At 38.7% G+C, this 25,641-nt stretch overlaps 1 protein-coding gene across 2 annotated transcripts in view; it reads left to right on the top strand.

Moving 5' to 3' along the window:
- Positions 1 to 321: 321 nt before the first annotated feature.
- The window catches only part of Hmcn1 (hemicentin 1), a 389,576-nt gene continuing 364,256 nt past the window's right edge, over positions 322 to 25,641 (top strand). For both annotated transcript variants that reach the window (XM_090340222.1, XM_090340223.1), the window contains exon 1: positions 322 to 1,001. In XM_090340222.1, coding sequence (XP_090196348.1) covers positions 734 to 1,001 — 268 coding nt within the window. In that variant the 5' untranslated portion in view covers positions 322 to 733. The remainder of the gene's footprint in view (positions 1,002 to 25,641) is intronic.

The following is a 25,641-nucleotide window of genomic DNA, read 5'->3' as shown; positions in this document are numbered from 1 at the left end:
TTTGGGTCCCTGCCATACATTCCTGCAAGCCATTGTTTATGCTGGGGTGTTGTAGATTGGGCAGAGTGCGGGTGCAAGGACTTTCCTGGTACCCAACTACCCCAGGATCAGTGAAAGTGGAAGTCACCCTTGCAAGGCGGGAGTGTGTGTGTGTGTGTGTGTGTGTGTGTGTGTGTGTGTGTGTGTGTGTGCTCCCGAGCAGGAGAAGCGGGGTGTATGTGTGTGTTGGGGGGGGAGCGGCAGCTGGCCAATCAGGAGGCGAGGCCGAGCCAAGCTTTCCCTCTCCTCGCCGGGCTGGCTGGGGAGTTGCGCGTAGTGGAAAGCTGGGCGACGGTTCGCGGCGCGGTGCGGTGGCGGGCGGGAGCGCGGCGGGACCCGGCCGCCCTGCGGGCTCTTCGCTGACCCCCCCCCCACCCCGGGAACGGGGGCCACGCATGGACCCCGCGCGCTGCCCGCACCCCGCGGCTGCACGCAGCGCCCGGCCGGCGGGCAGATAGCAGCCGGGAGGGGAGAGGAAGCCGCGTCCAGACAAAAGCTGCCGCATCCCCGCGCGCGGCTGCTCCGCACTGCCCAGCCCTGCCGCTTCCCAGCTCCGGACCCCGTGGCGATCGGGGGTGGGGGGCTCTGGTGAGCGGTGACTGAGCCGGGCCATCTGGTCTCTTTGTAGAGGAGGACTGGGTCCGGGGCATAGGTGCTCAAGGCAGGGGAGCCAAAAGAAGAAAAAGGGGGAAACATGATTTCCTGGGAAGTGGTCCAGCCCGTGTTCCTGTGGGCTCTGCTCTCCACCTCCCTAGCTCAAGATGCCAGCCCCCCGTGGGACAGCCGGGCAGACGCCATCCCCGAGGGCGCTTCCACCCTGGCTTTTGTGTTCGATGTGACGGGCTCCATGTACGATGACTTAGTTCAGGTGATTGAAGGGGCTTCCAAAATTTTGGAGACGTCTCTGAAAAGACCCAAGAGACCTCTCTTCAACTTCGCCCTGGTGCCTTTCCATGATCCAGGTAAGAGAAATGTGTCTCCACCCCACCCCCACCCCTTCCAGTATTTGTTATGTCTTGTGATTATGTTATGGTTATGCTCTGGGGTTGTTTATATGATCAGAGGGTTTCAAAATCACTTTTGAGAGAGAGAGAAAGAGAGAGAGAGAGAGAGAGAGAGAGAGAGAGAGAGAGAGAGAGAGAGAGAGAGAGAGAGAGAGAGAGAGAGAGAGAGAGAGAGAGAGAAACAGTTGTAACAAAGAATTGCTAGCTGGCATCTGGGCTTGCTCTGGGATACCTCCTTAAGCCACAGAGTAGAGGGGCTTGTTTAGGAAATTTGAACAGCCCTGTGCCCAAACCTGGAGGCCTGGTGAAAAACCAGAACTGAGAGACTTGGTCACAGCATCAGAGTTAATTTAATTCACTTGTGTTTATAGTGCGAGAACAGGAAGGTAACTTGGACATGGTATACAGCTGCAATATTGAGTTCATGTGAAGCGCTAACCAGGTAGGCTAGCCAGCACAAAAGTGGGGAAAGCCTGTGGTGGAATCCACCAGGGAACCTGTAAGGAGCCATTGCTCGCATGAAAGTAAAAGACAGAAGCCATTCATTTGGCAAAAGAATTTACTCATCTCCAGCACAAGGTCATGGGTTACTTAGATTCCCCCATGGGGGTGTGTGTGCATAGGTAGGTGCAGGTGGCATTTAGTATAAACACAGGCAAAAGGGTAGGTTTGTGCTCCACAAAGGTAGTTAAAACAAAATAACTTTATTTTGTGCCCCAGAGCTATGCATTTCAGTTGCTCTGCCGTAATAGGATCCTATTTACTCCCCCCCTTCTTCCAGTTCCTCTTTAAAGTAGCACCTCTCTGTGAGGCCTAAAGGAGCCCCCTTTGTCATCGCAGAGGGTAGCATTACACAGCCTGCACTTTGGGGCTTTGCTGTCTCCTGTCCACCTGAGTTTCATTAGCACAAGTAGCTGCCCAGTGGAAGAAACAGAGCAGTTGTTTCTCAAAAAAAAAAAAAAAAAAAAAAAAAAAGTCCTACCCCATGGCTCTTTCACATTCTTCCCGCTTCTGAAGTTCTCTTCTCTTTACCAGACTTTGACACAACCTCTTTAGAAGAGCATGATGTTGAGAGCATTGCCCCCTCCATGTTTGATAAATATGAATGAGTTCAGATTGTTTCAAGTTATTGAGGATGGTGGGTTTCAGCTGTTAAAAAACGTTAGAGGGAAATTGGACTCTCTGGGATTTTTTTTTTGTTGTTGTTCTTCATATGGCAAAAAAAAAAAAAAAACCCAGTCCACCCCCTCTTCTTGGATTTCTTAGTAGTTTCTAGATTGATTAAAGCATACACAGTCTTCCTATTTAAGTAAAGAATGGAGTGGTCATATACTGTGCTTATTTTCTAGTAGAACACTTCAAATGTTATGGCTGCTTCTGTCTGTAAACTCTCAAGAAGCCAATTGTGATGTAGTTGGAGGCTTTGTTACTTTGGAATAGCCTGTTTCTTCTATTGAGATGGATCTGATGTTGATAAAAGTGCAAAGAAAATATGGTTTCCACTAATTAACACTACATTTTGCTACAGAAAAAAAATCTCTTTTGAAATTTTGTTGTTGGATCGTAAGTGAAAATGGTGCAATCATGATCTTTTGAAGAGATAAGAAAGATCGCCATGAACTGTATTATGCTGTCTTCCACTCACTACCAACTGAAAAAGTATGTACAGGGCTGTAGTTGACTTCCCTGTTGTTCACCTGCCAAGATTCGACGTGAGAGAAACATAGCAAGCAAATAACAGAGCTTTAATGAACTAAATTATATGGGAAAACTTATTAATGAATGTAAATTGGTCTCATAAGATAAATAGTATATATAACTTCATAAGATAAATAGTATATATAACTTAATAAAATGAGACGAATGGCCAAGAGCTCATGTGAGATGGTAAGTAAAGTACTTTTTGAAGAGAGAAATTAAAATTGCTATTAACTTTTACCTTAGTAATTGCTCTAATTATAATGCTATCTTTGTGGTGCGTGCATGTGTGCGTGCGTGCGTGCATGTGTGTGTGTGTGTGTGTGTGTGTGTGTGTGTGTGTGTGTGAAATCATTATAAGATTTTGATTTGCTTTTCTCTGTCATGGGGTTAGATCAGAAAGTTTTGAATGGGGATTGGCTGTTTTTCTGAGTGACAATAGAAAAGTCAATTTATTTATTTATTTATTTATTTATTTATTTATTTATTTATTTATTTATTTATTTTTGCCAGTCCTGGGGCTTAAGCTCAGGGCCTAGGCCCTGTCCTTGGGCTTTCTCAAGGCTACTGCTCTACCACTTAGCCATAGAACCACTTCTGGCTTTTTTTCTGTGTATGTTGTATGGAGGAATGGAACCTGGGTTTTGTGCATGCACCTGGCCCTCAATTTGAGAGGACTGAATCTAAACATTATCTGAAATCACGTCTAATAGTGGCATTTTTCTGGCTCTCTGTGTTGCATTTAAGGCCTTTTCACAGTTTCACACGCATATTTACATGGTTGGATAAAATAGCCACTATGGAAAGAAGTAATATACAGAATTAATATAACTAATTAATTGTCTTAATGACCTTGAGTGCTGTTGACACCTACTATCGCAGCTAGATGAGATGGTGGTTATGTTCTGGGATGTATTCTAAGGATTTTAACCAAATACCGAGTGATTGCTTTGGGTGTATATATTACAGATTGAGGCAAGGTGTATTTGTGATAAGGTTGCATGGAAAGTACAGAGAAGATTGGCTGGATAAAGAATAAAGTTGGTACCACTCCTATTCACCTAACACAGAGGTCTTGAGTTGAACCTTAGTACCACAAAAAAGGAAAAGAAAAGATGTGGAAAACTATAAAAAAGGAAGAATGTCTCCTATGTAGATGATGAAGTGATATAAAGCCATTTAAAACTGTGTACTAGAAAGGCAATACTGGAGCTACCTCCAGATATAGAGGAATAGAAGGAGGCACCAGATGCAGCCAGGGGTCATGGAAAGGAAATCTACCTTTTGAGGCTGATTACCTAGATTAGGACACTGTCCCACTCCCCATCACATTTGATGTGTAAATTTGTTAGTTTGTTCTTCACCCACTTAAGATTCAGTGAGTTCTGCTGCATTCTAACCTATGTGAAAGGATCACCACACTCAAGCTTATAATGCGATCATCAATTCATAAAGATATCCAGTGCATTTTAGCTTCTTTTTATAGTTCTCTACCAAGACCTGAGCAACCACTAGTGTGTATTTTGGTCTCTCCAAATTTTCCTGTTCTAGAATAAAATATAAGTAGAATTATATAGTCTATAGCATTTTGTAAACTGGCCACTTTAGCATAATCTCAAGTATCATTCAAGTCATATCATATATCAGAACTTTATTTTCTAGAATCAAATGCTATTGCAGTGTATAATATGCCGTATTTTGTTAATAAATTAGTTTGTGATGGATATTTGATTTCTATCTATGACAAGCAATGCTTTTTCATAAACATTCATGTACAAAAGTATCTGTGGTTGTTTTCATTTCTCTTGGGTATATCACTAAATTGCTAGGTACCAGTAACTCTGTTTATTTATTTATTTATTTTTAGGAACTATTGGCCTTGTGGTCCAAAGCAACTATGCTGTGCTACATTCCTATTAAAAATGTGTGAGAAGACATGAGAAAGGGTATCAATGTTTGTGAAGTAATGTATGTTCTATCTGGTGAATATAATGTAACCCTTCTATTAATTACAATAAAAATATTTGAAAAAAAGTGTGTGAGAGAGCTGGTGTCCATGACTCTTGCTTTTAATTAATCTTAGCTACCCAGGAGGCTGAGAACTGAGGGTTACCATTCGAGCCCAGCCTGGGCAGGAAAGTCTGTGAGACTCTTATCTACAATAACCTACTCAGAAAAAGCAATAAGTGGCCCTGTGGCTCAAGCAGTGAGTGCAAGTCTTGAGAAGAAGGAGCTCAGGGGGAGTACCCAGGCCCCGAGTTCAAGCCCTAGGACTGCCCCTCCCCACTCTTTGGAAGGAATATTTTCTGTATTCTATATAGCACTCAAAAATATCCCCTACCTTCTTTGGAATGCAACTTTAGGGGAGGATTGATGGTTGTTATCGATTATGCAGTTCCTTTTTTTTCTGTCAGTAGTGGTCTTGAACTCTGGGCCTGGATACTGTTTCTGGGCTCCTTTTGTTCAAGGTTAACACTTTACCACTTTGAGCCATGGCACACCTTTCAGTTTTCTGGGGACTAACTGGAGATAATAATCTTACTTGGATTTTCCTACTAGAGCTGGCTTTGAACTGCAATCCCCAGATCTCAGCCTCTTGCGTTGCTAAGATTACACATTTAAGCCATCAATGCTTAGCTTAGAGTTCCTTTTTACCTTTTTGCCAGTCCAGGGGCTTGAATTCAGGACCTGGGCGTTGTCCTTGATTACATTTTGTGTAAGGCTAACTCCCTGCCACTTGAGCCATTCTGGCCTTTTCTGATAATGTGGTACTGAGTGAGGAATCGAACCTAGGGCTTCTTGCATGCTAGGTGAGCACTCTACCAATAGGCTATGCTCCTGGCCCCCCAAAAAGACTTTTTTTTGTCAGTCCTGGGGCTTTCTCAAGGCTAGCCCTTTACCACTTGAGCCACAGCATCACTTCTAGTTTTTTCTATGTATGTGGTACTGAGGTATTGAACCCAGGGTTTCATGCATTCAAAGCAAGCACTCTACAACTAGGCCATACTCCTGGCCCTACAGTTCCTTTTATTATTCTTATTTCTCCTCTTCTCTGTAAGACAGAATCAAAGGAGAGAGAACCTGATGGTGTATCTAACAAGTTGCTTTTATAGAAGGAAAAGTTCCGCCTTCTCTTTCCCAATTAAGTTTCTGCTTTCTTCCTAGGATATCTGATAGCATTATGCATTCCTGGTTCACCCACCTACTTGGTTTTAGGCATTGCTTCAGGCACTAAGACTACAAAAAGGAATAAAACACATACAATCCCAGTACTCATAGAGTTTACTTTCTATTGGAGAAAAAGGACACAAACAATTAAGAAAATAATTAAAATGCAGTAGATACACCTTTGATGGTGATAATTGCTATGGAAAAACATATGAGGAGTCTGGCATGGATAGAGACTATTGGAATTTTAAATATAGTGGCTGGGAAAGCTCCCAAAGACAAGACCTCTTTAACAAAGACTAGGAGGAGGTGAGGGAGGGAGTGTTAGGGTAGCTGGGGAAAGACTGTAAAGGCAGATAAATAATTAATGAAAAGCTCTTCTGGCAAGAGCATCTTGAGGAGTTCAAGAAACAATGAAAAGACCAGTGTGTCAAGAACACTGTGAAGATAGGGAGAAGTTAGGGGCTGGGATTAGAAATGAGAAAGGGGCCAGTTCAGAAAAAGGCTCAAAGGTCCCTGTCTGTGTCTTTGGATGGCCAATTGTAGAGTTTTCAGTGAAGCAGTGACATGATCTGATGATTTGTGTAAACATGGGTTTGTTGGAGAAAACTGGAATAGCAAGGGTGGAAACAGGAAGAATACATAAAAAAATCCATACTTCAGGCAGAAGATACTGGTCTACCTTGTCTGCATGTGGTATCTGTGGAAATTTGGAAATATATTTGTGCTTTGTATGTAGTTTGAAGTGGGCACTGAATGGATTGGGTAGTGGACTGTCTGATGACAAATATACAGGAGACAAGGCATGTTCTGAGGCATACCACAGCCATCTCTTGAGATGGAGAAGAACAAGTGAGAAGCACATTTAAGAAAGAGTGAGTTTGAGGCTTTTGTTTTTGTCTTTGTTTTTAATATGTTTTTTTATTGTAATTAATAGAAGGGTTACATTATATTCGCAGATAGAAGGTGCATTACTTAACAAACATTGCTACCCCATCTCATGTTTTTGTCCCCATTTCCCTCTCCCACTCCCTCCCCTCATCTTGTTTTCCTCCTTCTCCATCCTATTTCAAATAAACAAATAAACATATATACAATATATCAGATAACAAAGTAAGATACTGCAACAATATGAGATAACCAAGGGACAACAAAAGAGATGAGAAATAACATAGTACATCAAGAACAACAATCACACATTATATGGCTCTTGTTTCTATATCCTGGTGGTCCTTTCATTTGAGGTTTTTGTTTTGCAATGTGCATAACTCTAAGTTGCTTTTTGATGGAAGCATAGAATTCCACTGTGTATAAATACCACATTTTCTTGACGCATTCGTCTACTGAGGAGCATCGGGGTTGGTTCCATATCTTAGCTATGATAACTAATGCTGCAATGAACATAGTGCTGGTAGCTGCAATGTGGTCTTGTTTGTGATCATTTGGGTAAATGCCCAGGAGTGGGATTACTGGCTCATAGGATAGTTCTATGTTTAGCTTTTTGTGGAACCTCCATACTGCTTTCCAGAGTGGCTGAACCAGCTTACATTTTCACCAACAGTGTAGTAGCATTCCCTTTTGGCCACATCCCCTACCAACATCTACTATTAGTTTTCTTGATCATGGCCATTCTAACTGGGGTGAGGTGGAATTCCAGTGTTGTTTTGATTTGCATTTCTTTTATGGCCAGAGATGTTGCGCATTTTGTCATATATCTATTGGCTAATCTATTGCCCCATTCATAAGGAAATGGAAAGACTTGGAAAAAATCATATTAAGTAAAGTAAAAAGCCAGACCCAAAACAGGCTGTATAATTCTACTCATTTGTAATAATTAGTATATGTCTAGGCTAGTCCTAGCAGAGGATCACAATAGCTCAATATCTATGAATACTTGACCATATGAAAAGAGGCTAATCAAAATACACTCCAAGATATGGAGGATTTTTTTTGTTTTAAATGTACTATGTGAAGTAATGTATTTTTTCTTTCATTTTTTTTCTTTCCTTTGGTTTATTCCCTGTTGTTATTGTTTCTGAGTTTGGTCCCCTGTGTCTTGTATATACATTTATCTGATTTGGGGAAGGGCAGGACAATAACAAAATGGTGAGACAAAGGACAAAGGGTGAACCAATGAACAGCAGTACTAACAAAACACTGTGTTGGAAATGAACTTTACAACTTGCAAGGGGAAGGGAAGTGGGAGAAAAACAAGAGAGAGGGTATCACTCTTGGACAAGAAATATACTCATCACCTTACTTATGTAACTGTAACCCCTCTATACAGTACCTTTACAATAAAATTATACTTGAAGAAAAGATGCTTTGTGATATCCAAGTGAAGATGGAAGAATTCAGCTGTATATGTGATATCAGAGCTCTGGAAGAAAGGTTTGATTACAATATAAAGTTGGGATCCAAAGGTGTACCTATAAGATGGTATTTAGTGCAGCAGATGGATGAGACCAGTAAGGGACTGAATATAAATGAAGAAGAGGAAAGGTGTGAGGACTCAGCCTGGGACATTCTGGGTTTTGCCAGGGAGAAGAGTAAAGCTGCCAGAGAAACCGAAGTCAAGGAGGAGAGCATATATTGTCCTGAAGACAGGAGAAGAATGTGTGTCAAAGGAGAATGACGAATCTGTCAATTAAGAGGTTAGAGAATTGGCTAATGAATTTAGTAATGTGGAAATCAATAATGACCCAGTGAGAATAGTGAAGAAATGCAAATGATGGATTGTGTGGAGAGAATTCAAGAGAATGGAGGAGAAATTGAAAATCTCTGGAGTCCCATTACTGTGTCCAACTACTGGCATGTTGGTTTTATTCATGAGGCTAAAATTGAACTTAGTTTACAAAAATCATTCAAGCAGTACTTTTCCAAATGCAAATGTAACGTAGTAAAAAGAACATCCAAATTGGAACCTAACTTTTCCATATCCTTCTCATTGAAGCAAATGAATTAACCCTGCCCTACTGTGGTTTCTCTATCTATAAAATTAGTGAATTGATTGGCTATTTTCAAAGGCTATGATTTTCTCATAATATTGTGAATAGTCAGTGACTTTATAGAGGTTGAAAGTAGAAAGGACTTGATTTACCGAGACAAATATCACCCTTGCTTTTCTCTAGGTTAAAGATTTTGTTCTCATAAAACCTGTAAATGTACAATGACTTTGTGTTCAGAAGGACCTGCATATTGTTAAGAAGACACTGCAGGACTTTTGTATTAAGTAAAGTCTCGTGGACTGTTTTGATGAGCAGCAGAAAAATTACATGAAACCATTGTAAATAGATTTTTTTAGAAAGAAAATATTGAGCATTCCAACTTTAAAGATGTACACAGATTTCTATATACTGAAACCTAAATAGATATGGTTTCCATATCAATGTAGAAAATCTCCATGGCTCTGTTAGTCTCCTTTAGCTTCTACAGGAAGATAAATTCTTACAAGGAAAAGGATTGGTCTATTAAGTTCAAGAGGACTACCACTGAGGGAAATACACTAAAATTCAAAACTGAGAGGATTTGTGTTTTCCATGTTGAGGATCAACCCCAAAGCTAGGCAAATGCTCTACCTGAAGTCCTACTCCTAAGAATAAGAGATTTTGCTTAAACAATACTAACTTGTCAGATGAGAAAAATATAATAACTTAAAAGAGGGGATCCTATGTCAGTGAATGTTTTCAGATAAAAAGGTAGAGACATTTTTATGCTCGTAGTAAAATTTTTCTAATGTATAGGGACTAAATTTTGGTACATCAGATATTTTAAATTTCTTTAACTTTATTTTGTATTTAATACAAGTCTTGATGGCTTCCATAGAAAGAAGTTTTTGCATTCTGTTTAAAATTGTTTGTTTTAGCTTAAATTGAGAGACAGATAACCTGTATATATATAAACATATACATATACATGTATATATGTATATATACACATATATACAACTGTATATGTAAATATACATGTGTATGTGTGCATACATACACATATTACCTTTAAATAGTAAAAAGGACTTGACATTTAACAAAGCAGTTGATGAACACACTATATCTTTTATCAAGGTCACCCCTTTTGACATTCCCATATATCCTTGCCCCACCTATCTCTCCCCTCACTTTTCTTAATTTTATAGGATTTACACTGGATTCTTGACAACATTCTCCCCTGGATTATTTTTATAGCATGTTAATGATTAAGTACATAGTAACTCTTATTCTTCTTATTATTTTTGCTGGTAACAGGGTTTGAACTCAAGACCTTGAGCTTGCTTGGCTTTATTCTATTGTCATTCTGCTGTGTTAACTCAATCTCCAAGTCTGGTTTTTGCTAATTATTTTGAAGATAGAGTCTTGTGGTGTTTTTTGGCTTGTGCTTCTCTTAAACCACAATTCTCTAGATCTCATTTTCATGAGTCACTAGAATTTCAGGCATGAGCTATGGGTGTCCTGCAGCAATGACTATCCTTAATAGCCTTTATAATTTCTCATGTTTCTTCTTAACTAAATATTAACCTCTTTGGGCAAGGACTGTTTTGTTTCTCTAGGCCTAATTGAGTAGATATAGGAAATACTGATGACTTCTCTGAGTTTTAAAATCTTGATTTCATATTATATAAGTTTACAGTTTGGGGATTTTTAGGGAGTAGTGGGGAGTGGTACTGGCTAGTGAGCTGTCTCTAGCACTGAGCCACACCCCAACTCATTTTGCTTTTAGTTTTTTTTTTTCCCCCAAGCAGAGACTTGTGCTTTTGCTCTGGTCAACTTTCACACTGTGATCTTTCTGTCTCCACCGCCTAAGGAATTGGGATTATAGGCATATACTACCATGCCTGCCTGGCCTTTGCTTTTGAAGTGAGAAGATTAAAATTTAGAACATGCTCATTTGATAATTAGGCCTTTCTTTGGAGAGACTATAACTTTTTTCCAAGCTTGAATATGAAATGGAAGGATCCTTGTGATCCACATATTGAATATTTAATCAGATAATTTGGGGGGAATTACATGTTATCTAGAAAGTCTCAGCTGCATGCTGTAAGTCAGTCTGCCTACTCTCAAATTTGATCAGATTGAAGGAATGTCACAATACATAGGTCCTATATAAAGGATCTACCTAACTGGTTCCACAAGTCTGCAGTGATTCCTAACTAACTTTTCCCCCTCTTCTTGAATCATCTTGTGAGTATTTTAGATCTCTGTGGGGACTAAAGTTAAAATAGATTTATGTGAAGTGTCAGGTATGATAACCTCAATTTTATCTTGGTAATATGACCACAGTTAAATAAAGCATTATTTGTGAAATTTCTTTAAAAATATTATAGAATGATGGTATTGCTGAGAAACATAGACATTAAAGGAGGAAGTCAGCTAACCTGGCAAACAGTACAGCATTTTCATTATATGATAAAGAAATGAAACAAAAACTTCTTGATGAATAGTATTCCAATTTACTTAATTGACCCATTGTCGTAGATAAAGAATAATTAAATACAGTTAATGTATAATACCTAACATTCTAGTAGATTGAAAGTCTGAGACACATATGTTCTTTGCTACATTGTTCTTTTGAGTAGGAGGCCACTGACACCATAGGGATAACAGCTAGAGAATATAAAGACCCAAACCATTATATCCATCCATCCATCCATCCATCCATCCATCCATCCATCCCCCTACACATCCATCCATACACCCATCCTTCCATCTATCCATCCATCCACCCACCCACCCATCTACCCCACCCACCCACTCATCCACCTACTTAGTCACTAGCCAATAACATTTTTCTTGCCATTTTTTTCAAGGACTCTCCTCTATACTCTTCAAGACAATCAAGTAAAACTTACAAGCAAGCTATTAGTCTGTAAGGGGGAAGGCAGGCAGCTAGGAAAAGAACATATTTTGTAGTAGAAAGAAGCACAGAGTGCCTTGTGACCTCACAGCAATATACCTAATTCAAGAGTATGAAGAAACAAAACGTTTCTGGAGGAAGCATGGTCTAGACTGAAGCCTGAGGGAATTGCATGAGTAAGCTGCTTTTGAAAGCATTAAGGAGTCTGGATTTTATGATGAAAGCTGACAGAGCCTGGAAAGATTATAAGCAAGAATGACATGATTGGGATTGTAGATTTCTATCTCTTGGATCCTTTGGAAGGATGGAACCTTGACACCTGAGAGATGAAATGTGCACATTATTAAATCTTAAATCATTTCAAAGGAGAGATATGAGGTATATTGGCCATTAAAAGAAGAAAACAGATTCCTTACCTGTTAAGGAAGTCCTGGGGATGTGGGCCCAAGAACATGGGAAAAGGAGAAATAACATTGCCTTCTGGTGCTAAAATATGAATGCCTATAACAGAAGTGTGGTGAAGTTTCCTTCACAAGACATGGTTATTCTCAGGTTAGTGAGTCTCGATAATAAGTCCTATATATTAACTTGTTCAAATGAGCATCCAACCAAAAGTTTGAAGGAAAGCAATGAAAATCAGTCACAGAAACACATGAGTATTATACAACTAAGCTCTAACCAGGAGTCAAAGTGTTAATTTACTCTACACTTGAATAACCAACCAGTCCACTCATCTTTAGGATTCCACTGTAATGATGGGGTGTTTATCCTTTTAAGTATATAATGATGTCATTACATATTACAATCTCTGATTAACTGTCTTTGTTCTGGATGCACACTTACTAAACAGCCTTTAGATCATTTAATCTCATGTACGTTCTTAATGGGGCTGGAAGGCTCTGGTTGGATAGACACATACATCAGATTCACTAAGCAGTCATATTCTTTAATAGTAACTCATATTTTGGCATACCAGTTGTATACATTAGCCTCTGTTGTTTAAAATACTCTTGACAGTGTTCTGTTCAAGTTTCTGAGTTTGCAATACCAAGAGTCAGATACTGGTCAATGACAATGAATTTATCATAGTAAATGTTTCCCTCATGGGTCTGTTTGGGTGGCCTGTCTGCTTCCAGGTGTCACTCCTCAGCATTACAAGCTGTCTGGGTCACTTGAATGTGCCAAGTTACCATTCTGTCTGGTTGAAATGTATATAGATGGCAATTGAAGCCATTGGAATAAATGAGATCATCCAAGGAGAGTATGTAGGCTGAGAAGATGGACATTTAGAAGACAGAAGAAAGGAAGCTCATAGACAATTCTGGTGAGTTTGGGATAATGGAAAGAGAAACAGTAATGAGAAGTATTAAGAACTCTACAGAATTGTGGCTTTGACACAAGTTGTCAAGTCTGTCCATGTAAAAATTATTGAAAATAAAGGCTGAGCCAAATTACGCTGTCTGATAGGTAAGAAAAGGGAACTAGTGAATATGGTATATTTCTTTCATGAAACAACACAGTTGGTGAAAGTACAAGCTTAGTGATCTGACATCTGAGTTGGAAGTTTGGCTCTGCCAATTACCTGTTGAATAATTTTGACTTTTGATTTCCTTTTCAGTAAACTGGAGACATTATCTGCCCTTAAGGATTACGTGAAGATTAATTATGATAATAGATGTCCAAATTTTAGTGCCATTCCTTCCTTACACATGGTAAATTCTTAATAAACATTTATTCTGAATCTTAGACTTGCACAAGAATATGCATTTTAAAGGAAAAGGCAGAGATTGTTTACAAATGAAGAAAGTGAATAGACTACGAAAAAGATGGAAAAGGCCAAAGAGAAATGCAGTCATTTATGGAACCAGCGTTCCAAGGTAGCAAGATGGCGAGAGGTGTAAAGAAGGGTCAATGGTTGGCAGATAAATAACTTTTGTTCAGTACGCAGAGAGCAGCAGACCATAGACTGACATGATTGTGGCCAATATGTATCTGATAGGTGCATTCCTCAACGAGAATGTGTGATGAAACAGAATAGAGAGGCTGACTATAGATCCAGAAAGAATTCCAGGAGCAGTGGATCAGAATATGAATGTGTTAGTTGAATGGTGTGTAATGAATCTTCTTGATAAGCCCTTGTGACCTGTGTATACTGCTGTTTGGCTTTGGTTTGGTCTGTGGATTTTGTTCAACTGGAATGATTTTTTTTAAAAGAGAAGCATATTGAAAAGCATATCAATAAGAAAGAGAGTAAAACAATAGATCATAGTGTACACGAATTACATTGACAAGAGTTGGCATTTTGCATAAGAAAGACAATATGACAAGCTGGTTGGGATTATCCATTAATCAAATGATTGGTCTGAAAACACTTGTGTAGACAATAAGTTTAAATCAAGATGAACTTGATGGAAATGAGATGAAAGAATAGAAGCTTTAGAGTTGACCACAGGTGCTTTAGTAATCCAGATAATTGCGCAGTCTAGAATGATGAGCAGGACAGTGAATCGGGGTATTTCCCCCCTTAATTTAATAAGATTTAAGAGGTAGTTTACAATGAAGAGGTTAGAAGATGTCATAGGGGGTGAACACCTCCAAGGCAGGTGTTTTCTCTTGGAGAAACAGCAGGCTGAGAGGAGATAAAATGCTAACTCTGGACATTGAGGTGAGTTGGTGTTGGCTGTAGGAGAGTGGATGAGCTCTCCTTCACAGGGGAGGGCTGAAAGGAGGTGGCTTCCCCTCAAGGAGGAGTCAAGAGGTAGGTAGGTGAGAAGTCCCTATGGAAGATGGGTTGGGAGCTCACAGAATTTACATGGTACGGTAAAGGTATAGTACGGCAAAACAATGGGGATGGCAGGATGAAAAAGGATTAAGGCCAAAGTTATGAATGGTTTCCATTTAGGGCAGTGACCTCACATGATGGTGACTTAATGCAGGGTAAGAAGTAGTAGTTGCAAAGTTGTGATTGAGTCTTGGGTGGAATTTTCACATATTGTATAACATACCTAAGTTTAGTATAATCCCCTCAGCCTCTAAGGGAGTCAGCTGTTGGTAGAGACACCTGAGGAAGCATCTTGTGTCACACATCTTGCCTCCCCCCCAGACTCTAGCATAGGTTTTGTTTTGTGTCTGTATTTTCTTTTTTTCCCCAAGTTGTTACTGTGGGGTGATGTACAAAGGGGTTACAGTTAATAGGTCAGGTATTAAGTACATTTCTTTTTGAATAGTATCGCCTTGTCTCTTGTTTTCTCCTAGTTTTTCTTCCTCCCCCACTCCCCACCATTGGTTGTACAGTTCATTTTCAACATAGTGTCTAGTGAGTATCACTGTTACATTTGTTCACTCATTGTCACACCCTTTCAGTGCTCCGCCTTACCATACAAAACATACAAAATAAAATGTATGGAAAACAAAAAACAGTGGCAAAGGAGCAAAATAAAGAATCAAAATTACAAATACTCTAGTTAGGATTTCTTAGATTTCAATAAACACCAGTTTATATATGACCATATGCACATAGCTATTGGGCCTTTGTGGACCTCTCCTAAGAATGTCCTCCTTTGGTCTCACTGTGTTGATATCTAGAATCCTGTATAATTTATCATGCCCAAGTATATTTTGTTTTGTCTTTTACCATCAGCATGTTTACTTGTAGATTTATAGGTACATGGAACTTATGTTTCTTTGGGTCTGGCTTACTTTGCTTAAAATAATTTTTTCCAAATTTTTCCATTGATACAATATCATTCTTTCTGATGGATGTATAGTATTCCATTGTGTATATATTCCACATTTTCTTAATTCATCTACTGAGAGGCATTGTGGTTGGTCCCAGATGTCTTGGCTATGGTAAACAATGCTGCAAGGAACATGATTGTGCTGGTAGTATGGCCAGATTTGGATATGTGCTCAACAGTAGAATTGCTGGGTCATGGGAAAGCTCTATGTTGTGTCTTTTGAGGAACCTCCATGCAGCTTCCAATGTTGTATAACATGTTTACATTCCTACCAATAGTGTAGTAGCATTCCCTTTTGGCCACAAACCCTCCAGGATCTGTTATCATTAGTTTTCTTGATCATGGCCATTGTAACTGGGGTGAGGTTGGAATCTCAATGTTGTTTTAATTTGCATTTCATGTGTTTATTGGACATTCTTAGTTCTTCTCTAAGAAGTCTCTCTTTAAGTCTTTAACCTATTTATGCATTAATTGTGTTGCTATTTCTTTGAGGTTTTATTTTTTGGGGGGAGGGGTTAATTTTTTTGAGCTCTAAGTATATTTTAGCTAGTAAAATATTTTCTGCTTCTGTGGGGTTTATATTTTTTTGCTAGCTATATCTTTGCTGTACCGAAACTCTTCAGTTTGATGCAATCCCTTTTATCCAGTCTTTCTTTGATTTGTTGTGATTTCTAGCATAGCCTTTCTTTCTTTTTTTTTAAGCCGGTTGTGAGGCTTGCACTCAGGGCCTGAACACTGTCCTTGAGCTTTCTCAAGGCTAGAGCTCTACCACTTGAGCCAGAGCACCACTTCTGGCTTTTTTCTATGTATGTGGTACCAAGGAATTGAACCCAGGTCTTTGTGCATGCTAGGCAAGCACTTTACCTCAAGGCCAAACTCCCAGCCCTAGCATAGTTTTCATCCTCATAACAGCTGCTATTTTCTTTTTTTATTGTAATTAATAAAAGGTGACATGATATTTGCCAGATAGAAGGTGCATTAATTCACGTACATTGATACTCTTTCACATGTCTTGGTACCCATTACTCTCCCCTCACCCCCCCCCCCACTTTCTTTTCCCCTCTTCCCCATCAAATTTCAAATAACCAAATACAAATAAATTCAATATATCAGATAACAAAGTGAGATACTATAACAATATGAGATACCCAAGGGACAGCAAAGGAGATGAACGATAACATAGTACATTAAGGACAACAATCATTCACTATATGGCTTTTGTTTCCAAATCCTGGAGGTCCTTTCAATTAGCTTCATACTATATGGCCTTATGTATCAAGGTTTTGCTCTATTGCAGACCTCTGCTAGTAGAGCCCAAGGTTTCTACTGATTATGACAAATGAGGGAAACCATTGAGCCTAAGTTCCTTTGAGTCTGGCTTACTTCACTTAACATGATCTTTTCTAAGTCTTTCCATTTCCTAACAAATGGGCCGATGATGTTTTTTCTGACAGCAGCATAGAATTCCATTGTGTACAAATATCACAACTTGTTGATCCACTCATCAAGTGAGGGACATCTAGGTTGGTTCCATATCTTTGACAGCTGCTATTTTCTTCTTTGAGCTACCACTATAATTTTGGACCAGGCACTGAGCTAAGGTTATGTTTTGTGTCATTTAAGCCTAACCAAACCAATAAAAAGATCCCTCTTTACTAAGTAGCATTTTCTATTCCATGCATATTATGTATTGTAGTCTCACAAAATATACAATATTTCCAGAAAAGAAGTAGCTTTCTATAAATTGTCTTCTTGTCATTTGAGCATACACATGAGACTGAGATATTCAACAGAAGATCAAGGGACCCCTGGATACCTAGGGATCTTCTTTGTGAGGACACTAATGATAAAGGTTTAGTGGCTCATTATACTTCAAGATGGCTTTGTTTTTAACTGGTATGTCTGCAGTAACCCTGTTTCTATAGCCCATCCCATTCCAAGGCACTGAAGGATATAGTTTCAACATATGGAATTTTAGAGGACAGAATTCAACTGATTTTAGATTACTCAGCAATTAACGTTAAAGAAACTTTAGAATTCTCCTACTGGTAAAACTCAGTTTGTTCTACACATTCCTGATCAAAAAATGTTTTTGTCAGGTAAGGGCTTAGATTACCTAGAGTTTTCAGTGGCAGTTATGGAGACATTGGTGATGTTTGCAGGACTATGTAAGTCCTTGAAATAATGCTCATTAAAAAACAGATTTTTTTCTATGAACACTTGAAATTTAATAAAGCTCCATTTGATCTTTTTCATTTTTTGGTGTGGTAGTGTTGACATATTTACTTTAATTTTGAAATGGGAAAACTATATAAGAGTTAGAAACTCTGGGAACTAATGTGTAGGAACCAAAATATTTTGACTTTATATAAACCCAGGTTTCTTGAGAACTTCAAACACACTAATTGGAACAATTTTTCCATTAGTGCTGAATCTCTAGAACTTTCCTTTGAGCACTGTTTTACAGCAGGTGGGAGGAATTTCTTGAAGTTCTCAGGCTGGAAGGCACTCCCCTCACCCATAAAAAATGCTTGAGGGGTGTCCCTTGCTTCTCTTGCCAAGATCTGACAGGGAATGTCTGGATAAATGAGACTCATGGGTAAAGGGGAGGAGATAGGTAAATGAGATGCTGTTTATTCTTTTCTACACACACACACACACACACACACACACGCTTACTTTTTCTATTCTATGTATTTATAATATATGTAGAGAATTTTGAGCTATACTCCTATGAACAGTACACACAGAATATATATATATATATATATATATATATGTGTGTGTGTGTGTTTGTTTGTGTGTGTATTATATACAGTCTTAAAAATTTCCCTGTCCAGAATATCAGTTTTTGAGATTCAAAGTGAAACTTGCTTTGTTTTTTGTTTCATTTGTTATTCCACTTCAAAGCCCTTTGCCAGAGCACAAGGAAAACCTCATTTCTATTGTTTTTCTATTCCCCAGAGGGTCTTCTCTGCTCTTCTTAAGTGAGTATTCTTGTTGCTCTCTTGATCAGGTCATCAAACTTGTGCCTTGAAGTTGTGTCCCCAGCCACACCCTGTGGTGGAATGTTCCCTGTGTGCAGGCTGTGATCTCTTCTGCAATTAAAAGATTTCCCAGTTATGCTTATCCCATGGAATTTTCCTGGAAAACTAGAAAAGTGTCATTCATTTTAATATTGAGATCCCTTTTAGATTTATTACACCTGCTATACTTTCGTTAAGAGCACTCCTTTCTGTTTTATGTCATAATGAAAACTATAGTGAATTTAACTTTGATATGTTCTTTATATATGCATATGTATGTATTTATTATGATTATTTGCTTGTTAGTACTGGGGACTTAACTCAGAGTCTCAAGCTATTGTTCTTGGCTAGTGGTTTATCACTTGAGCCATGCCTTCATCCCAGCTTTATGCCAGTAATTGGACATAAATTCAGAGTCTTCAAGGCTGGCTTTGAACCACAACAGCATCCAGGTCTGCACCACCAGTACGCTCTCTTATTAATGGATTTTTTTTTATTGTGCTGCTCATCAGAGGGCTTGAGCTCAAAGTAGCTAGGATTATAGGCATGAGCCACTGGGTACCCAAGCGAAGTTGATTTACTTGGAGAAAATAAAATTTGGTTGCACAGAATAAAGCTTTGAATGAATAGATTCTGATAAAACAGACAATCATTTGATTAATAGTTACTAATTTTGATGACAGTTTTTCAAAACTTTCTTTTCTTGTCATAAAGAGTGCAACAGTTGTGTTTTCATGTAAACCTTTCACTGAAGATAGGGACTGAGTGTATGCAGTAAGGCAAACATTGGATGTAGCATGAAGATACTGATATCCTGGCTTTGAACCTGAGCAGGTAATATGTATTGGAAATAGCTGAGGATGTGGGGGTGTCTTATAGGAAAATGAACATGGATTCAGTGAAGAAAAATTTACTTTTGCAGAAGTGCGCATGGTTATTCAAAAACCTGGCAAGCAAACACATAGAGCAGGCAGGCTGCTCCCCTTTTACTCCTAACACAGCAGGCCCAGCCCCTCTGCTCACACTGGCAGAACTCAGGTTCACCAACTGCAAAATGATGTGGCTTAATTAACAGGATATTATTAAAAGTCAAGACCTTCTAACAGGATGTCTTAATTAAAATGCTCAGGAAAAATGTAACTGAAATGTGATTAACAAGAGACAAGTCGCCTAGCCAAAGCAGGAACCCTTCAGAAAAATAATTTTCTCCAGATTAACAGAATGGAAGCAAACCACTTTTGTAGAAAAGGGTTTTCTCACATATGTATCTTTCTGACCCTGCTTCCTTCTGTGCAAAGGAAAGCTGTGTGGTGTGCTCACACATACTTAGGTGCTGACTCTGGAGCTGGGGCTAGGAACAGGAAATCCTCTGTGGCATTTGCCAATTTCTCTTATGTAAATACCCTCTCAGAGTGATTGCAAACGATGATGAGGTCGATGATGAGGTCACAGGACTGTGGCCTGAGAATCCATGTAGTTTCCTCTCACCTACCACTTAAAATTCCTTCCTCAATGTAGGATATTTATGTTTAAATGAGACTGTATTTGTCAATGTGTTTGGTGTAGGAAGTTTTGCTTGGAATGTTGTCAATGCTTCCTTCAATTAGGGAGGATAGAATTAGCTCTATGATGGAGAAAAGAGAACTGAATGTTTTCTTTTCCACTACAGTTTAGGAAATTTCAACAGCCAATACCATGACAGACAAAATAGGCAGGGGATGCTCACATGGATGTGGGGAGGAAGGACCCAGGGCTTGCTTAAATCTCTGCAAGGCATCTACTGGTAGTCTCCTATTTATCATCCACACCTTCTTCCAATATGTGTCCTCTCCAGTGTTCTCCATCTCAGCCCACAGTGACTGTTTAGTCATTTGTACAAATCCATTGAGTTACCTTGAGCTCGTCTTTACCATGACCCATGTCCACTTCCTCCACAGACATGTTTAAGCTTTACTTTCCAGGTAATTATCTTTGGCCACTCCCATCCCTTTCTGTCTCCTTAGTCCAAAGCTGTTTAACTATCTGCTGAACTTCCTACATCAGCACAAAGTATGCTGGGAAATGAAAAGCACATCTCCAGCTGTCCTGTCTGATGTTCTTTCATTTCACTTTCAGCTTCTTGGCTTGTTTATTGGGTCTTAGTTGGCACATAGACTTATCCCTTCTCTCTTTCTGCAGGTCCTGACAGGGCTTAGAGCATTGTTTCATTAACTATTTGAGGGACTAAAACCTCCTCCTCAGAGAAGCCTTGCCCTAGCTAACTATCTAGTCTTCACCATTTTCCACATGTCTGTCCTGTTGACCTTTCTTTCTTTCTTTCTTTCTTTCTTTCTTTCTTTCTTTCTTTCTTTCTTTCTTCCTTTCTTCCTTTCTTCCTTTCTCTCTCTCTCTCTCTCTCTCTCTCTCTCTCTCTCTCTTTCTTTCTTTCTTTCTTTCTTTCTTTCTTTCTTTCTTTCTATTTTGTTTCATACAATTTAGCACTAGAAAGGATGAGAATCTATTTCTTTTCCTTTTACATAGACAACTTGTTATAAGTTATATTAAACTTCTGCTTTGTAAGGTCACATTGGTAGGTACATACTGGCTCAGGATTGCTCATTTTCTTGGTGAATGATTTGCTTTTTCATTAGTTATATGGCTGTCTTATTTTTAATACTATTTTTTGTCTTCACCTGCTTTTTGCATTGTTTCAGATTTGCTGTTTTTTTTTTCTTTTGTAGTGCATGAGCTTTGAACTCTGAGCCTGTGAGCTGCTCCTGAGCTCCTCAGCTCATGGCTACCACCCAACTGCTGAGCCCACATCCCCTTTTCTGGTGATTAATGGGAGATAAAAGTCTTACATTCTTTAGTGCCTGGGCTGCCTTTGAACCATAATCACCAGATCTCAGCCTCCTTAGTAGCTAGGATTACAGGCATGAGCCACTGTACCTGGCCTGTTTTTTTTTTTTAACTGTTATTTCCCTTCTTTTATTTTCAAGCTAGTTTTCATAGTCAAATTTAACCCTATTGCTTATATTTGTATATTATTTGTACATTTATACTTATTTTGATGATCTTATTTTATATTTCCCATCCATTCTGAGTTTCCTTGTCTGTTGTCCTCTTTTCCTGCTGTTGAGTTTTCTTTACATTCTCTCCTCCTCTGCTACAGTTTGGAACATACATGTTGCATTTCTCTCCTTCATGATGGCAGTTTCCTTTGGTTCTTTTTCAGATCTCTGTGTTTTGTTCTTTATGTTAGGCTCATCAATATTATTATAGTCTTTTTCATATTGTCCTATTGTTTTCAGTCATAGTTCACATTCTCCTTGCTATTTGGTCTGCTGGCTGGCTCTCATGGGCTTCTTTCTTTATATGATTACTAATGGTTGACGAGGAACAGTGCTCTAAGTGGTGATGTTTCTTTAACACTTTTTTATTTTTTATTGTAATTAATAGAAGGGTTACATTAACTTCACCAGATAGAAGGCGCATTACTTCACAAACGTTGATACCTTTCTCATGTCTTGGTCCCCATTTCCCTCCCCCCACCCCACCTCTCATCTTGTTTTCCCCCCTTCCCTATCTGATTTCAAATAACCGAATGAGCATAGATACAATATATCAGATAACAAGGTGAAATACTGTAACAATATGAGATAGCCAAGGGACAGCAAAAGAGATGAGAGTTAACATAGTACATTAAGGACTACAGTTACTCGTTATATGGCTTTTGTTTCTATATCCTGGAGGTCCTTTTGTTTAGCATCATACTATATGGCCTTATGTATCTAGGTTTTGTTCTCTTGGAAATCCCTGCTAGGAGAGCCCAAGGTTTCTACTGATTATGACAAATGAGGGAAACCATTGAGCCTAAGTTCTTTTGCGTCTGGCTTACTTCACTTAACAAGATTTTTTTCTAAGTCTTTCCATTTCCTTACAAATGGGGCGATGTCCTTCTTTCTGACTGTGGCATAGAATTTCATTGTGTATAAATACCACATCTTGTTGATCCACTCATCAACTGAGGGACATCTGGGTTGGTTCCATATCTTTGCTATGGTAAATAGTGCTGCAATGAACATCGTTGTGCTAGTTGCTTTAGTATGTCCTTGTTTCTGGACGATTGGGTAAATGCCAAGTAGTGGAATTGCTGGGTCATAGGGGAGTTCTATGTTTAGTCTTTTGCAGAACTGTCATACTGCTTTCCATAGTGGTTGAATGAGTTTGCACTCCCACCAACAGTGTAGTAGTGATCCCTCCTGGCTACATCCCCTCCAGCATCTGTTGTCATTCGTTTTCTGATCCTGGCCATTCTAACTGGAGTGAGGTGGAATCTTAGAGTTGTTTTGATTTGCATTTCTTTTATGACCAGAGATGTTGAGCATTTCTTCATGTGTCTATAGGCCATTTTTATTTCTTCTTCAGAGAAGACTCTAAGTCTTTGGCCCATCTTTTAATGGGATGGCTGTTTCTTTGGAGATTAGTTTTGGATTGATTCAATTTTTTGAGCTGTTGATATATTTTAGATATGAGGTCTTTGTCCATTGTATGGTTAGTGAAGATCTTCTCCCTGAGTGGTGATGTTTCTTCAACAGAATGTTTTACTCAGGGTTTTTTTTTTATTAGCTTTTTGTAAGACTGTACAATAGCATGTGGGTGATGTGCTTTGGATTCCTATATTGTACAGATAGTGGAAGATTTCAATCATTTCAAGAGATGATGAGCTTCTTGCCAATTTTCTGGGTCAATTGGAGGGATTTTACTGATCCTTGTTTTATTGATAAGGCTGTGTTTCCAATACTCTACAGTAGCTTGCTGATCCAAAAAACTTTGACATTATAAAAACTGTACCCATATGGGCATTAAAATATTAATAGGGGTTGGACTCACATTTGTAATCCTAGCTTCTTAGGAGATTGAGATCTGAGGATCACGGGTTGATGTCAGCCAGGGCAAAACAGTCCCCATGAAACTTTTATCCCTATATTAACCACTCAGAATCCTGGAAGTGGTACTGTGACACAAGTGGTAGAGAGAGTTAAGGATAGTGCATAGGCCCTGAGTTTAAGCCCTACAATCAAAAAAACAAAACAAAACATACAACACACACATATTACAAGCCAAAACTTGTAAAGGATAACTTAGATTTATTTTTGTTTTGTGTTTCCTTTCCCTTTCTAGCACATGGGAGATTTCCCTTTGTTCTTACTACAAGTTTGCCTACTTATTACAAAGGCAGTTTCATGTTTCATCCAGGATTATGGTTCTGGAGAAGGAAAGTTGTCTTTTTCCCCCTTCCCTCTCCCTCTTTGTCTACCTCCTTCTCCCCTTCCTCTTCTTCTTTCCCTTCCTCCTCCTTCCTCTTTCTCTTCCTCTTCCTCCTCCCCCCTCTTCTCTTCTTTTTCCCCTTCCCTCGCTCTTTCCCTTTCCCTTCTCTTTCTCATTTTCCTTCTTCTCTCTTCTCCTTCTTCTTTTCTGAACATTTAAGGAAATGCTCGTCCTTGGAATGTTAAGAACAACAGAATACCACAACCTCCCTCAACATTTTCTTTAGATCACTAGTAAAAACGTAGCATGGGTTATACTACAGTATTATTGATGGCTCGCAATTAATGATGTACCAATGGAATAGCAAACATCACATAAAGTGGGAACTTAAGAAGAAGTTGAAAGCAGTTGTTTTATGTCACTGAAGTCTGTCAAGTTGCTGAAAGGTCACACATCCACCCTCACATTTCCTTGTTTCAGTAGTCTTTTTTTCATGTCCAAATCTCTTCTACTGGCAAATGTATCTCCTTCAGAGTAAAGTCCCTGCCAGCAAAGAAAACTCCAGGCCCAGATGATTTTTCAGAAAAATGTAACCATGTATTCAAAGACAAATAATCACATTTTAATGGAACTCCTTCTTGGCAATAGGAGAACAAAACAAGAATGTTTTCCACCTGGCTAGCATAATCCTAGTACAAAATACATGATAAGGATATTAAAAGAAAGAAAAATTTTTAAAACTCTAGATATAAGAAGTTTCAAGAGAAATCATAAAAGACCAGTCTAACTACATATGTATATATGTATTAAGTACGTATATATTATGTATATATATGTGCACATACATATGTACACATAGAATATATGTAATTTGTTATTTTATCTCAAGAATAAAATATTAGTTTGACACTGGGAAATAAAGTATTATTATAGAAAAGGAGAAAAACTGGTCATCTCAGTAGTTTTAAGTAATAAAATATTTGATGTAATTATGTCTTCATTAATAAGCAAAGAACTCAGTGACTTAGGAAAATATAGAAATATAGTAATTTTACATCAATAGCTTGATACCACTAAATATATTCCATATATGAATATCTCTGTGTATATGTGTTTTATGTTTAATGGCTAAAATAAAGGTGAAATTTAGAGAGAAAAATGAAATGTAGTAATTTTTTTTCTGATGGAGCTTGAACTCACGGCCTGAGCACTGTCTCTGAGCTTCTTTTGTTCAAGGTTAGTGCTCTCCTTGTTGAGCAACAGTACCACTTCTGGGGTGTTCTGAATAGTAGTTTCATGGATTTTTCTGCCCAGGCTGGCTTTGAACTATGATCCTCAGATCTCAGCCTCCTGAGTAGCTACGATTACAGGCGTGAGTCACTAGCGTCCCACCTGAACATTCTTTTATGGAGGTCATTATGGAGTATAGTTTTCAATTACAATGAGAATGGCTGTTGTAAAAAAGATAAATGACATTGTAGCACTATTAGCCATAGCAAAGATATGGAACTAACCCAGATGCCCCTCAGTAGATGTTTGGATCAAGAAGATGTGGTACTTATACATAATGGAATTCTATGCCGCCATCGGAAAGAATAACATCGCCCCATTTGTAAGGAAATGGAGACTTAGAAAAAATCATATTAAGTGAAGTAAGCCAGACTCAAAGGAACATAGGCTCCATGGTTTCCCTCATTTTTCATAATTAGTACACATTTAGACTCTCTTAGCAGTGGATTACAATAGCACAAAACCTATATAACCTAAGGTCATATAGGATGAGGCTAAATGAAAGCATCTCTAGGATATAGAAACAAGAGCTTTGTCTTGTGTGATTGTTGTTCTTAATGTACTATGTTATTTCTCTTC

Source organism: Megascapheus bottae, chromosome 10 (genome assembly GCF_031878675.1).
Source record: "Megascapheus bottae isolate mThoBot1 chromosome 10, mThoBot2.hap1, whole genome shotgun sequence".
NCBI classification, from domain to species: domain Eukaryota; kingdom Metazoa; phylum Chordata; class Mammalia; order Rodentia; family Geomyidae; genus Megascapheus; species Megascapheus bottae.
Note: the sequence above shows the minus strand (reverse complement) of the source record. Positions and strands in the feature narration are given on the sequence as shown.